At 33.2% G+C, this 15,964-nt stretch overlaps 2 protein-coding genes across 10 annotated transcripts in view; both read left to right on the top strand.

The window, feature by feature from the left end:
- Window positions 1-15,964, top strand: part of zfh2 (Zn finger homeodomain 2) — a 193,786-nt gene that overhangs the window by 72,096 nt on the left and 105,726 nt on the right. For all 9 annotated transcript variants that reach the window (XR_004977376.2, XR_011397415.1, XR_011397413.1 and 6 more), the window contains exon 2: window positions 14,511-15,134. Coding sequence is in view for 4 of the 9 variants with exons in the window: in XM_036367160.2 (XP_036223053.2) it covers window positions 14,688-15,134 (447 nt within the window). In the remaining 5 variants the exon portion in view is untranslated. The remainder of the gene's footprint in view (window positions 1-14,510; window positions 15,135-15,964) is intronic.
- Window positions 3,733-4,691, top strand: LOC138858198 (uncharacterized). The gene is made up of 2 exons (XM_070112737.1): window positions 3,733-4,192; window positions 4,358-4,691. Exons 1-2 carry the CDS (start codon window positions 4,030-4,032, stop codon window positions 4,657-4,659), a joined length of 465 nt encoding a protein of 154 aa, XP_069968838.1. The 5' UTR covers window positions 3,733-4,029; the 3' UTR covers window positions 4,660-4,691.

Below are 15,964 nucleotides of genomic sequence, written 5' to 3'. Positions count from 1 at the left end.
GAACTAATTTGTAGGTGATAGTTCGGAAGAGATTTCTCGTATATATTATTTATACAACAGGGAAGTTAACTGCTTAGTAAGATGATTTTTTCACAAATATTACAAGAACAATTTAGACAACTTACTTTCATCCATGTCTAGGTTTAATTTGACAATACTTTTGTTGTTTATAAAAAGCATTGTGCTCACTTGGGCATATTCTATATGCTGTTTTAAAATATATAGAGTAAATTTACGACCCTTCAGGAAATTATAGTTCCGAAACATATAACTCTAAGCAAATCCAATGAGATAAGAATCATTAAATTTGGTATATGGGGGCTATGGCGAGGTCTGTACCAATTCTTGACAGGATAACAATCAATTCTGGAGCCCTGTGTTCCACCTAGGAACTTTCTAAATATTGTTATAGTCCATAAAATGTTTGTCGATGTTTGTTACTGTTTTAAATGAAGGTTGTATATAAAACAAATCTGATATTGAGAATCCTTCTCTTCTAAAACAGTACGCAAGTCTATATCATATTTATTCATATCTACATTGCACACTTATATTTGGGATGCCTGGAAGCAAATTAAAGATAAAAGCTAGTTTTTTCTCCTCTATTTTCGTATATTAGTTCGTTTTCTATAGTATTGTTTCTTCTTGCCGATAATGCCTTGGTTTATTGCCTAAAGTAACGAAGACATATTGGGATAAGCAAACTGATATTGCTTTACCTGAAATAGACGAAGATTCTTACAGCTCTCACATTCTTGTGACGTCTTGGTGACATATGATATTTTGATATCGAAATACTTTTTCTCCTATCCTATAGATTATCAACAAAAATACATTAGATAAGCGCTTTTTACGAAATGCATATCGATGAACTCACGGTACATATACCAAAATAACATTTTTTACAATTTTTGTCTGTCTGTTCCGGCTAATCTCTGAAACGGATGAATCGATTTTAATGGGACTTTCACGGGCAGATAGCTGATGTAATAGGGAGTAATATAGGTTCTTTTTATTATTTTTATACTCTAGCAAGCTGTTGCTACAGGGTATAATAGTTTTGTTCACCTAACGGTTGTTTGTGTCACCTAAAACTAATCGAGTTAGATATAGGGTTATATAAATATATATAAAATATCAGGATGAAGAGACGTGTTGAAATCCGGGTGACTCTCTGTCCGTCCGTCTGTGCAAGCTGTAACTTGAGTAAAAATTGAGAATTACAACCACGCCTAAAATTCTCTAAATCGAACCAAAACTGTTCAAGCCTCTAGGTACTGAATATGTGGACCCCAGTGCCTATAGTTGACTTTTTACCAAAAATATCGGTCAATGTGTAAGATTTATAATTGAAATACATATAATAAAATAAATAAATGAAACCCTCGACAGTAATATGTCTTTGTGTTAAAAATTGGTTGAATCGGATCAATACTTCCTTTAATATAAAATTTTGCCAACATCTGAAGTAATTTCCTGGGCCTTGATCCTTGCAAGTTGCGAGAGTATAAAATGTTCGGTTACACCCGAACTTAGAAGTTCCTAACCTATTATTTATAATACCTTGAAGATTTCTATTTGAATTCAAGAGATCCAATTCTTTATCAATGTCACTTTTTCTATGACAATTATTATGTAAAGCTGAAAGCTAATAATGTGCTATTCTCAAAACATTGGCTCATAATTGTTATACCCTCTGCATACTAGCTATGGAGCCTGAAATACATTTTCTTTAAAAAAATTTCATTCATAAGCTTTTTCCAATTATCAGTTTAACCGTGCTGCTAAAAACTTCATACGCCTACGATTTGTGTATCTTAAGAACATATCCATACGAATCGTATATATGTATTTTTGTATGTGTCCGGGTTCATTTACAGTCAGCATACGTATGCATAACTTTATTTGTTAGGTATTCGCTCGTGCCGAGATATTTTGCAAGAGCTTCGTCGAGTTGTGGGCACTCATAACTCGGTGCCGACGCTCAACAGAAGTTCATTGTCACAGAGCTTAGTATCAAAAATAAACAAGTCAAGGTGAGAAGTGCGACCGCTGCCTTTTCTTTCATTTTTGCAATCGTATTTTCTTTAATAGTTTACTTATTAAGTATTGGTCGGTTTGGTACCTTTTTCGCAAATTCGGCTTACCTTAACACCCACACAACATTCCATGAATTTATATACCAAATGCATGGGTGCGAGCAATCCGTACAACGGTCTTAAGAATCTACCAGCTCTAATCACCAAATGTATGCTATTATACGTATGGATACTTCAACAGTCAATACACGGTGAAAAATATAGTGTATCAGTTCGATTTAACTAATATCGCAATTCAGTAAGCAGTCTCTAGTCCCTATTTGAGACATTTTGAAGTAAAGTCTTAATTTGTGACAAGTTACTATTAAAAGTTAAGATATCTTAAAGAAATTTGGTACATATGTTCTTTGGCACCATAAGAAGTTTGGTATTGTAAATAGATGGGCGTAATCGGACCACTGCCACACAAAACGCCATTAGTCGAAAACGTATAAAATGTCATAACTAAGCACTAAATTAAGATATAAACTTGTAATTTGTTACAGACAGTTGCATTGGGGAGGGGCATATATGGTTGAAATTTTTTTTTTGAAAGTAGAGCTGACATCACCCTCTAACAAGTTAAATGTATATATCTCCGTAACTATTCGAGCTATATGACCCAAATTTGCACACAATAAATGTTTTTGACTCTTCTTTCGATATTATGATGACATCGGAGGATGTCCACTCCCCATATAACGGTTTTGTTAAAAACTACTAAAAGTGCGATAAATCATTAACTCAATGCGTCGAAAACATTAAATTTTACATCCGGGATGAAACAAGTTTATATGGGTTTTATAGCAGCCGACGTCAAAATTGGACAATGGGCGGGGCCAGATTCCGGTCAAATCACATATCCCCGGAACTACTTGACCAATTTGAACCAAATTTGGTACATATGATTATTTGAATATTCCCATAATACAGTGTGAAATTGTATTCAGACTACAACCACGCCTACTTCCCACATAGGACAATTTTTAATTCCATATAATTCTTATACTTTACAGTATACAAATCAAGCATCAAAGAATATGTCGAGACAAAACTTTGCACAAATAGTGCCTTTCAGGTATACAATCTCAAGTCTAAAAAGTGTCAAAATCGAGTCATAACTGTTCAATCCCCCAAATATGGTGACTCCAGTGTCAATCTGTATTATATATCTGATTGCTATATTATTGCAATTCGGGGAGTTACTGTTAAAAACTACTAAAAGCGCGATAAATCAAGCACTAAACACGTCAGAGACATTAAATTTTATCTCTGGGATGGTATGAGATGACTTTATAGGAACCGCGTTCAAAATTAGACAGTGGGCGTGGCACAGCCCACTTTTAGGTGAAAACCCATATAACACCATTTTCAATTCCATCTGATCCTTTCACTTTCCACTATGCATATCAAGTAACAATGATTACATCGGGGTAAAACTTTGCGTGAATAATACGTTTAATGTATGCCACCTTGTGACCAAAAATTGTCTAAATCGAACCAAAACTGTTCAAGCCCCTAAGTACTAAATATGTGGACCCCAGTGCCTATAGTTGACCTTCTACCGAAAATATCAGCCAATCCACAAAGAAATCTCAAACGAGTATACCATTTGACTTTGCGAGAGTATAAAATGTTCGGTTACATCCGAAGTTAGCCCTTCCTTACTTGTTTTAAACTATTTTTTTTCTTTTTCGTCCCATGGTGAAATTTTGTTGGAAATACCAAAAAAAAAATTTCCTAAAAATTTGGGACTTTAATTTTAATATTAAGTACTAGACCAAGGCCTGTAAAGATTTCCCATATAAAATACACGTAAAACTTGATTTTTTTAATTTTTCCATGAAATTCGCGTTTTTTTGGATTTATCTCGTAAACAACACTAGCTACAGAAAAATTGTTAATTCTTAGTGGTAGTTAATTATTTTGCGTATCATCTGTTCAGCAGCTCATGAACTCGTGGTTTTTTTTGGCAGCACTGAAAGTTCATGAGCTCTCTGAGAAGGCAAAGGGAGGAGTTTCGGATCATTTTATCTATGGCCAGTTGTATTACCGAGACAAAAATAAACAAAAAGAGGGTTGGAGCGATGTGTGTGCTGTTGTCGGAGAATTAGGTAAATATATATCATCAAAAATCAAAATGTAACGTATCTAATATCATTTTACACAATTATCTCCAAAAGGCTGTGTGAAAATATGGACTACAGATATACTTACACTTATCTATGTTTATTGATTTTAAGACAACAACAAATGTAGCAAGCTTAAATTGTGAATTAACTTGATTATGAGTCTTCATTTTCTTTTTTACTTCAATGAAAGTGGCGAAATCATTTTGGACAGCCATACACAAAATTCAGTGCCAGTAACTCCTGAGAGAAAAAGACAAAAGGAATGCAGTTTGAATCCTTTGGCTGAAGACGTAAGTAATTTTTTGAAAAATCACAAGCCTCACAACAACATTCTAGGTGCGACTGGGGATATTTTTAAAAAAGTCGCCGACGATAAACAGCTTGCCTTTAAGCTTGATGTCCTGCATTATGTCCACATAATATTCAAAAGTTTAAGTGGAAATACTTAAAATGAACACAAAAGTTTTTATACAAAATAAGTACAAATTAAATTTTGAGTTTGATTGAAAATGTGATAAATTGAATTAGAAAATGTATGTACATATAAGTGTTCCATATGAATTATATTAATTTTGCTAGTCATTTTTTACCTTTATATACAAATAAAATATAAATGAAATGAAACAAAATGCCTAAATTGATCTCTTCTTATATAAGGTTCGTTTAATAAACAGTTTTAGAAAACAAAAATTTTTGTTGAAAATTTGGTGCGGCACACATTAAAATACTAAGAGAATTTGAAATAACAAAAAGGTTATACAACCATAATTTACTCACAATAGTGTTATAAGCCATCTGTATTGCGACGATATTGGTGTTCTTATTGAATACTTTTTTATGGAATTCCCCCGCAGTTCGTGTAAAACATTGAACAGGAAAAGCGGTTTCAAACAGACCATAGTGCGGCCTATCTTAATATAGGTCGCGTACCCAAAACCTTCATTTTTTGCGTATTGTTTTAAACATTTATATTATAAAATACAAATTCTTTTTGACAGCATTCTTAGCGCTCATTTGGTCATACAAGCATTCAAAGTATGTAAAGTAAAGGAAAGCAAGTAAAGTCATCTAGCTTTTGGCCATAGCTAATTCGCTTTTTTTTTATGTTAGATGTTGCGTTTGATTTGTTAAGAGTGCCTTTGCGTCGTTCGCCCATAATCTAACAAAGTAGTGGCTAAATTCTTGTTGTGACATTTAAAATGTCTTACCGGTTCCACATGGTGCGTCCTAAAAAAAACCACATTGTACAGTAGCAGCAATCAGTATAAACCGTACATTTATACAAACATTAAGAGAAATAAGAAAAATAAATAAAAAGTTTGCTAATAAATATAAAAAATCATAAATAAAAAGGTACGCAAAAAATAATTATAAATTAGGAATGAAAAAATTAATAAAAAAACAATAGTTAAAACATTTTATTTTAATATATTTTAAGAAACATAAAGATAAAAACGTGATATTTCTTAAATCAACTTTAAGAAATTGCATGTCACTCTTTCATAATATCCCAAGTGCTGTTACTCTTTTGTTTCAAATATTTATTTTTATTTTCTTGCATATTGAACCATAACAAATATTTTTGTGAAAAAAGCTTTCAAAAATAAGAACTAAAAATGTTGAAATATTAACAAGTAAGGAATTGCTAAGTTCGGATGTAACCGAACAATTTATACTCTCGCAAAGTCAAATGGTATACTCGTTTGAGATTTCTTTGTGAATTGGCTGATATTTTCGGTAGAAGGTCAACTATAGGCACTAGAGTCCACATATTTAGTACCTAGGGGCTTGAAACGTTTTGGTTCGATTTAGACAATTTTTGGTCACAAGGTGGCATACATTAAACGTATTATTCACGCAAGTTTTACCCCGATATAATCATTGTGTATAACATATAAATATGAAAAGAACGTTATGCACCGAATGTGGTTGAAATCGGTTAAGCAGTTCCCAAGATATGGGTTTTCACCTAAAAGTGGGCTGTGCCACGCCCACTGTCTAATTTTGAACGCGGTTCCTATAAAGTCATCTCATACCATCCCAGAGATAAAACTTAATGTCTCTGGCATGTTTAGTGCTTGATTTATCGCGCTTTTAGTAGTTTTTAACAGTACCGTTATATGGGGAGTGGGCGGAGTTGCCACCCGATTTCAACTCTTTTTGCACTGTAGGTAGAAGTTCTAAAAGAATTTGCTTCCAGTGAATTTTGTTATTATAGCATTAGCGGTTTAGGAGATATGCACATTAAACCTATTAGAGGCGGGACCACGCCCACTTAAAAAAAAAAATTTTAACTGCAGATGCCCCTCCCTAATGTGATCCTGTGTACCAAATAACAGTCTTGTATCTTATTGCGGAGCTTAGTTATGGCAATTTATTTGTTTTTGATTAATGTCGTTTTGTGGGCGTGGCAGTGGTCCGATGACGCCCATCTGCAATACCAACCGTCTCACAGTACCAAGAAACATGTTTACCAAGTTTCATAAAGATATCTCAATTTTTACTCAAGTTACAGCTTGCACGGACGGACAGACGGACAGACGGACGGACGGACAGACAGTCACCCGGATTTCAACTCGTCTCTTCATCCTGATCATTCATATATATATAACAATATATCTAACTCGATTAGTTTTAAGTGATACAAACAACCGTTAGGTGAACAAAACTATTATACTCTGTAGCAACAGGTTGCGAGAGTGTAAAAAGTATGATATGTACATCACCTAGTTCTAAGCTACCTCCTCACCAATTTTCAGCCAAATCGGTTCAGCCGTTCTTAAGTTTTGAATAGTGTAACTTACACGACTTTCTTTTATACATACAGTGCAATTCAAAAGTTTCAGGACTTTTAAACGAAAAAACGAATATTATTTGTTTTTTTTTGAAAAATTTATTGGTCGCCTTCAAAATAGTCTCCTTCCGCCTGAATACAACGTTTTGCACGTTCAAGAAGGTTATCGAATGACTTTTTTAGGTGATTTGTCGGTATAGCGTTGAGGATGGCGGTCGTCGCCTTTTGGATGGCATCAACGTCAGCATAGCGGTTTCCTTTCATGGCCAAATGTAGTTTTCCGAAAGGGTAGAAGTCGCACGGTGCCATATCAGGTGAATGCGGGGAGTGGTTGATTGTTAAAATTTGATTTTTGGTCAAATAATCGGCCACATGCGTCGATCGATGAGACGGCGCATTATCGTGCAACAAACGCCAATCTATCTTCGCGATATTCGGGCCGAAAAAAACTTCAAAACTCCAAGGTAGAATACCGCATTAACGGAACAAATTCTTTGTGTACAATACCCTTGGAATCATAAAAACAAATCAGCATTGTCTTCACTTTTGACTTCTCCAGGCGCGATTTTTTGGGTTTCGACTCAATTCTCATTTATGTCTTCACGACCACTTTGAAAACGTTTAAACCACTCGTGAATACGGCTACGGGATAGACAATCATCGCCATAAACTTGTTTAATCATTTGATGAGTTTTGGTAAAACTTTTACCAAGTTTAAAACAAAACTTAATGTTGGCTCTTTGTTCGATGCTCATTTTCCGACCGACACTACAAATGTAATGTCACATGTAGCGCGATATCTCAGCTGTTATACAAGCCAGCTGTTATATAAATTTTATACGACAACACTGAAGAATACACAATTGAGGGATAACAATTTCAGACAGATGGCGCCACTAGAAGCCGCGTTGTTTAAAAAGTCCTGGAACTTTTGAATTGTACTGTATAGTATACTATATAGTATACAAGTACTACAGGACCCCGTCCACGCGTTGCTGTGACTAAGGTATACATTAATTAAAAAGTATTCAATGTAGTAAAATTGTATTTATGAATAAAAACGAAAAAGTTTTTTGCGGTTACTTCTAAATTTGAAAAGATGTTGAATTTTTTATTGTATGAATTTTATATTCAAGTTTGTAACAAATGAGTAATTTTCAAAATTGTTAGTTGATAACATTTGAGATATTGAAAGAGGGTAAGGCCATTGCTAATTTTTAACAATAATATATATAGGTTTTTATTGTAAACATTTTCAAATTCAATTTAATTCAGCTCTATTCGTATCGTACATTCTGTATCTGGAAATCAATTTCGTCAACATCGAAATTTTTGGCCGCTAACGTTGCCTGATTACTAAGCCTGTTATGATTCATTAATGGTTTTACTTGCAGGAATATACTCTCAATTAACAAATTTTTTTTTGTGAACAGGAGTGCAGATTGTCTGGCAGTACCATGCACTACCTATTTGTTTGCAGTTCTATTCTACTATCCCCAATATCTAGCAATTATTATTTCCGATGGTGGATGAGTTTGCAATTGTTCTCTCATATTTATGGTCAATTGAAGTGTTTCAACACTACCATAAGAACGATTGCTTAAATATTCATTAATCTCATTGGCTTAAGAAAAGCGAAGAATAACTGTGCCTATAGGCAATCACCAGACAGTTTTAAGACAGCATCACCGAAAACTTCCTCGTTGCCGTTTAAATACAGCATTGTTCTATGCAATGCTTGGATAATATTTGTAAGCCATTATATCAAATTATGATTAAACTTTTTATCAACACTGCAGCTATTCCGCTATTTTTTTTATTTTTATTAGATGTTGTGTTTGTTTTGTTATGAATGCGATTTTCTGTTGTGTCAATAAAAATGTGTTTCGGTTCCACATGGCGCGTCTTGTTCAGCAGCAACAATCAGTACAATCCAAATGTGTAGTGAAATTACTGTACTCTTGCAGTAGCTATGTGTTGTTATTGTTATAATTTATTTTTTTTAGTAATAAAATATTTAAATGATGACTTTTAATTTACTAATTTTTGAAAATTACTTGCCACAATTAAATGTACCGACTTTGACGGTAATATTAATAATACTAGTGATGATTTCATTATAATGTAAGTTTTAATAATATATATACTATGAGTTAGATTTCAGAATAGAAGTTAGATTTCATATACTAACTGCAACCAAATACGAAATGCCCAAAATTTCCAGCCAATTTCAACACTATTGTAGAGGACAAAATTAATTAATTGCCCTATTTTCCCAGTCGCACAAAATTATTATTTAAATCATAACTCGAGCTCGGTAATCGAGCTATATGGACAGAAAAAAATGCTGAAATTAGTTTTGATAATAACATTTTACTAAATTAAACTGCTTACTCAATATAATTTAATTATACCTTAGCCACAGCAAGGCGTGGCCGGTGTCTTCTGGTAAAGAGATAAAAATTATCTGAAGTCCGTCCTCTGGTTCGAAGGTATTTCCCCACGAATTTTCAGCCAAATCGATTAGCCGTTCTTAAGTTATAAATGGTGTAACTAACACGACTTTTTATATATATATAGATATAGATTAACCGTTGGTTTTTTTCGAAACTCTGAAAAAAATTAATGAGACCGCCATTTGGTGAATAAAAAAAAGCTTCGATCAGGCACTAGATTATCTATTGCTAAAACATTTTTTTTGTCCGGTTGATTTTAGATGAATCTCCAAGTACATATTAGTCATGGTCACCGCAAGAAGCTTCGGTTGGCACTAACAGGCATTACTCTTAAAATCATAATTTTTTTTGCAATTTTTCCGTTACTCTTACAATTATTATTTTATTTTAAATTTTTAGTCGAAAACTTTTTTAATGACGCTAGGTTTTTTTTCTTTTAGAAAATCAAAATATTCAATGTTGAAAATAAATGACATGATAAACGAAAAAATCTTAATCAATAAGCTTAACATATGACATTCGAGATCACTAAATTAGAAGTAGATGTTTGTTACCAACATTGTAAATTTCTCGAATTTATAGTTTTACAATATATATAAAATATAAGAAATTGTCACATAACATTTCGGTTTCTTTAGTAGATATATGGTTAAGAAAGTGTAATATTATATAATGCGATAAGGATCTTTGTATATATTTATGCTGACATCGGCTGATTCACACAATACCGACCTTTTTCAGATTTGCTTGTGGGCTCCATACAAGGGACGTCCTCATAATACTGACCTGGTTCTCAGATTGATTAGGTAGTAGTATTATCTAGTATCTGAATTATCGTACAAAAATATGGTTGATTTTGATGACCAACATATTTTTATACAACACTTGTAACGGACCCACAATTGCGGTTTGCTGCCAAAGATCAGAAATAGTTTAATTTTTTTAAATTAAAATGTTATAGATTTTAATTAAGATATATTATATGTATCCAATCTTTTTAAACTTGCATAAAAGGTCATGTCTTAATACACAAGCTCAACTGTGTTATGATGACGGTAATACTTGTAGTTATGATCTTCTAATACTTGTATACTTTTTTAAGCTACCGTGCAATTAGTATGTTCATTGACAATGTCAGATGCCAGTGAAAAGTAAAATATCTTGCGGTAAAAGCAAAGTGAAACCCTCCCTCACAACATCAATTCTATAGAAAATAGCTAGAATTTTTACTGTAGGGTAACCGATAATTTTATTGTCTAGCCAGCTATAACAAGTTGTTTGCGCTAAGATCCCACATTGAGTTGTTGAAATTGCTTGCACTCATACATACATAATTTAACTGATGGCTCTTGTTTGTATATATGTAAGTAAATAGTTGAGTCGAATTTGTTGATTTGGCAAATTATATACCCTGTGAGAAAATGCGTTCATCCACTATCGTCAAAATCGAGTGCTCTCCATATTACGATATTTTCGAATATTCAAAACTTTCTTCACGCAGAGCTTTATGCCAACCACGCTGCTGTAGTCCTATAAGTACTTTTGAAATTTTTAACATACAAGAAGGGAACTGAGAGTGCTAGCCATGAAGCGATTGTTTTTTCGACAGAACTTTTTGGCAAACTTTTGTTGGCAACGGTTGAGCAAGTACCTGTACAATTACTATTAGAATAGTTCGTTATAAATGGCTTAGATTCTAAACTTAAATGCCTCAGACTTTCGATGGTGCCGTTGATAGTTTGCATATTTTTCTTGCAGGTGGTGTATTCAAGGCTGTTTATACTCATCACCGATTCACACACCATCGCACATTATAATGCGATTAACTAATTATTCAAGTAACAATAAACAACTTTAATAAGTGTAATTACTATATAGTTACACAAGCGTATGGGTCACCAAATTTACCTCGCCATTCCCTGCAAGAACAGCTTGGCTTGCTAAGAGCAGTTTTAAATAAAAAAAAATTAAAAAAAACAAGTAAGGAAGGGCTAAGTTCGCATGTAACCGAACATTTTATACTCTCGCAAAGTCAAATGGTATACTCGTTTGAGATTTCTTTGTGGATTTTCGCACTATAATATAGAAATATGAAAAGAACGTTATGCACCGAATTTGGTTGAAATCGGTTAAGCAGATCCCAATATATGGGTTTTCACCTAAAAGTGGGCTGTACCACGCCCACTGTCTAATTTTGAACGCAGTTCCTATAAAGTCATCTCATACCATCCCATAGATAAAATTTAATGTCTTTGGCGTGTTTAGTGCTTGGTTTATCGCGCTTTTAGTATTTTTTAACAGTACCGTTATATGGGGAGTGAGCGGGCTTGTCACCCGATTTCACCCATTTTCACAGCGTCAATAGAGGTGATAAAAACATTTTCTCTTAGTGAATTTAGTTATTATAGCTTTAGCGGTTTAGGAGATATGCACATTAAACTCATTAGGGGCGGGATCACACCCACTTTTTAAAAAAAATTTTAACTGCAGATGCCCTCCTTATTGTGAACCTTTTTATTAAATAACAGTCTTGTATCTTATTGCGGAGCTTAGTTATGGCAATTTATTTGTTTTTGATCAATGGCGTTTTGCGGGCGTGGCAGTGGTACGATTACGCCCATCTGCAATACCAACCGTCTCACAGTACCAAGAAACATGTCTACCAAGTTTCATAAAGATATCTCAATTTTTACTCAAGTTAGAGCTTGCACGGACGGATTAGTTTTAGGTGATACAAACAACCGTTAGGTGAACAAAACTATTATACTCTATAGCAACAGGTTGCGAGAGTATAAAAAAACGTAACTTTGTTTGCACCAAAGCTAGAATTTCCTTCACAAATAAAAATGTTTCCATACATGAATTTCATTTTGATTGGTCAGCTTGTATGGCAGCTACATATGTATATGCTATAGTGATCCGACCTAAATAATTTTTTCGGAGAGTGTAGCATTGTCTTTTAAAATATTCTATGCCGAATTTCGAAGATATCTCGTCAAATAAAAAAATTTTCCATACAAAAACTTCATTTTGATCGATCAGTATGGTAGTTATATGCTATAGTGGTACGACGGTGGTTCCGGGAGAGAAAATGACGTGTGTAATATAGCTTTAAAGCTGAGGGACTAGCTCGCGTGGAGACTAGAAAACTACCCCTAACCCCTTATGTGTATTAAAATTAACGTGTTTTCTTAGACATGATGCGGTTCAGCGCTAAATTAAAATGGTATAGATCTTGGTCTAAACCTTCATAATATAATATTTTCCGATTACCTGGTGCACTTTTTTCTCACATGTTTTGAGTTATTTAGGTTAATATTAATATAAATGTAGTAGACACAAAACAAAATATAGTAATGAATATAAGAAAGTGGTAATTTGGTCACTTAAATTTTCTTCCACAGAAGTGATGGTTTCACTTGGTGTACTGATTTACTTTTTTGCACAGTCTTGCTGTAACCATCTTGGACAATTGATATTGGGGAACCTAAAAGACGCATATATTATTTTGCGGAACGTACGACATATAGACCAGGGTAGATAATTTAAAAAAACAAAAAGAATCATAGCAGATTAAAACCCATCGGAAACGAAAGATAAAATGACAAAAATTAAGGGAAAAATAATTTACGGGCGATCTGAGTTCGACAAAAAGAAGGGGAGGAGCGTGAATCAATTTTTAAGGGATATGTAGTTTATCTTAAATTATCGGCAAAATTACGTTTCCTACAGAAAAAGGTTATGTGTCAATGAAAAGATCTATAACTTTCGTACTGTGACTTTTTTCACATAACCTCAAAATTTATGTGAAAAATTCAAATAACAAACTTTTTGGGTTTTTTGTTTTTATCATATACATAACTATTTTTTATTTCACGGAATTTAGTGGAAACTTACCCTAAACACACTGTATTATTTCTATTTAAAATATTTATTTCTTCTCTTTATAAAGACATAATATCGAAAAATCCCTAATTTTCAATCAAAAAATCTCAACTCAAAATATCAAATTTTTATAAATTCTATAGTCTTTATGTTCTGGAAAGTCTCTATTTTCAGATGGTATATAACTTATATACATTACTATGGTAAAGTTTCCACCAAATTTCGTGAAAGAAAAAAATTGTTTTACAAGATAAAGATAAAAAACCAGAAACGTTGGTTATTTGAATTTTTCACATACAATTTGAGGTTATGTGAATAATGTCACAATATGAAGGTTATAGATCTTTCGATTCCCTATTGCCATATAACATTTTTCTGTGGGACCCGTAGCTTTGCCGTAAATCGAGATAAACCATTCTTAATCCTAAAAAATTTAGCTACGCTCCACCCCTTCGTTTTCCCGCAAATTATTTTTCCCCTAATGTTTGTCATTTTATATTTCGTTTCTGATGGGTTTCAATCTACTATAATTTTAATTTTTTTTTATCATCTTCAAAGGTCTAGTTTAATATGCTAACATTGGCTACTACTGAAGTCAGATTTATCGCATGGCTTAACGGTAAAAGTGTATGCTATTGCACGTCTGCCCATCACAATTGACAAAAGTAAACTATAAAGTATATTTAAATGCTAAATGTCAAATACCAAACGACGTACTCGTACGATTGCTTGTATGGAAAACTTTTGAATTTGACCTTGAATTTGAATATACTCTCATGATTTGGTACGGATTATAATCCAACCGAAGAGTACAATATCCGAAGAAATTGTTCAGATTGGACTACTATACCATGTAGCTGCCGTACAAACTGACTGATCAAAATCAACATAAAGATCTTTTTATACCCTTTTTTGCTATAAGAAAGCTACCTGGGAAGGGTATTATAGCTTCGATGCAACCGAAGTTAACGTGTTTTCTTGTTTCTAAGTTTATTGATCCATAAGGGTTTTTAGATATTTGATGTACCTAAGTTTTGTTGACTAATAAGACCTAATAGGGTAGCATAAATGTTATGCTCGATGTATTTATCCATGAAATAATAATATTAATATTTAAGATAGATAACTTATATATGCATATTTATACTTTTTCTTTACATGAAAGCTTAACAATACTACTTCAGATTGAGCGATTGAAATACACTTATTTGGCACATGATCACATGCTCTTGATTTTCAAAGTGAATCACGAATCGCTAATCATGCCTTTGAGCTTTCAACTGTAAAGCTTAGCAACACATAGGCTTAATTCTATTCTAACCATAACCAATGTGCCCGTAATATGTCAGACTTATCCCTGCAACCAATAGAGCAGAAGTCAATAACAACAAGGGAAATATCGCTAACAGCAATTACAAACACAGGAACAGCAACCGTAACAACAACAGAAACCACAGCTGCGAAATCAAAAGTCAAACTGTCAAAGTTTGCTACTTTAAAATCTCACAACAAAGCACAAGAATTAGTCACTATACAACAAAAAGAAACAGCATTCAAAGCAACATCACAGTCGTTGCAACAGTCAACCACATCACTATTCTTGCCATCGATACCAATATTAAATTCATTTAAAAAATTTGCGGGAGATATTAAGAAACCAACTTCACCACAACATCTCGATCATCTGACCAGATCTAAAGCAGTTTTTGAACGGAAACGTCGACGTAGATGTAAAAACAAACGATCCAGTTCCATAGTTAACGTAAAGGTAGCTGACATAAAAGACGAGGTAATTAGTCAAGGATTAATTTTTAAAGTCACTGTGCAACAGGTTATCAAGGTTATTATAACCCATTTAATAATACCTTATGATCTTACTGTGTTCTCAAATTAGTTCAGTCTAGAGAAGTCCATATAAGAAGTTATGTTTTTGTTTAAATACTTTTATGATTACGGCATATCATATATATACAAAAACACAAACGGACCGCTTTAATATAGCTGCTGAAGGAAACCATCAGCTGTAATATAATAGAATGCTATATCTTTATAAGTTGGCAGCAAGATTAAATACTATTTATAACAAGAGGATTTTTTTTGGATAATTAATAAATTACATTTATAAAAACCTTCAAAATCTAAATTTAATTCAATTGATATATTCTTCGAATTTCAGTTATTTATATAACATAAAAAATATATTCCTTCCATTCCCTTATAGATAACGTGAGATATATTCTAAACTTAATAATAGGTTTACACTTACAATTCACAGAGACCAAAGCTTAAAAACAACATTGAATAAAAGAGTTGTCCTCAAAGAGATTCTTCTGGCACTGTTCAATGCCTATGTCAATTGTATACCAAATTTAAGGCATCATAATTGTGCCCTGAACAGGGCGTATTAAATTTTCCAAGAAGATTGTAACACCCAGCAGGCAACATCGGAGACCCAATAAAGTATAGTGAAATTCCCAATACAGACAATCCTTTCATGAACACAAAGTTTTTACTAATATTCTCATACAAAGCAATTCCCATAACCGGACACGGATTATCGGTAGCATTTTGTTCAAATTATTTCTAATAACCGGACAAAATTTCATAAAATATGTAAAG

This window comes from Bactrocera oleae, chromosome X, assembly GCF_042242935.1.
Source record: "Bactrocera oleae isolate idBacOlea1 chromosome X, idBacOlea1, whole genome shotgun sequence".
In the NCBI taxonomy this organism is placed as follows: domain Eukaryota; kingdom Metazoa; phylum Arthropoda; class Insecta; order Diptera; family Tephritidae; genus Bactrocera; species Bactrocera oleae.
This window is presented reverse-complemented; position numbering and strand designations above follow the sequence as displayed.

Bases quoted from the DNA above. Each gene is read 5' to 3' on its own strand.
- LOC138858198 (XM_070112737.1), top strand. From the start codon at position 4,030: ATGAACTCGTGGTTTTTTTTGGCAGCACTGAAAGTTCATGAGCTCTCT. The intron at 4,193-4,357 runs GTAAATATATAT...AATTGTGAATTA, and splicing joins TGCTGTTGTCGGAGAATTAG to ACTTGATTATGAGTCTTCAT.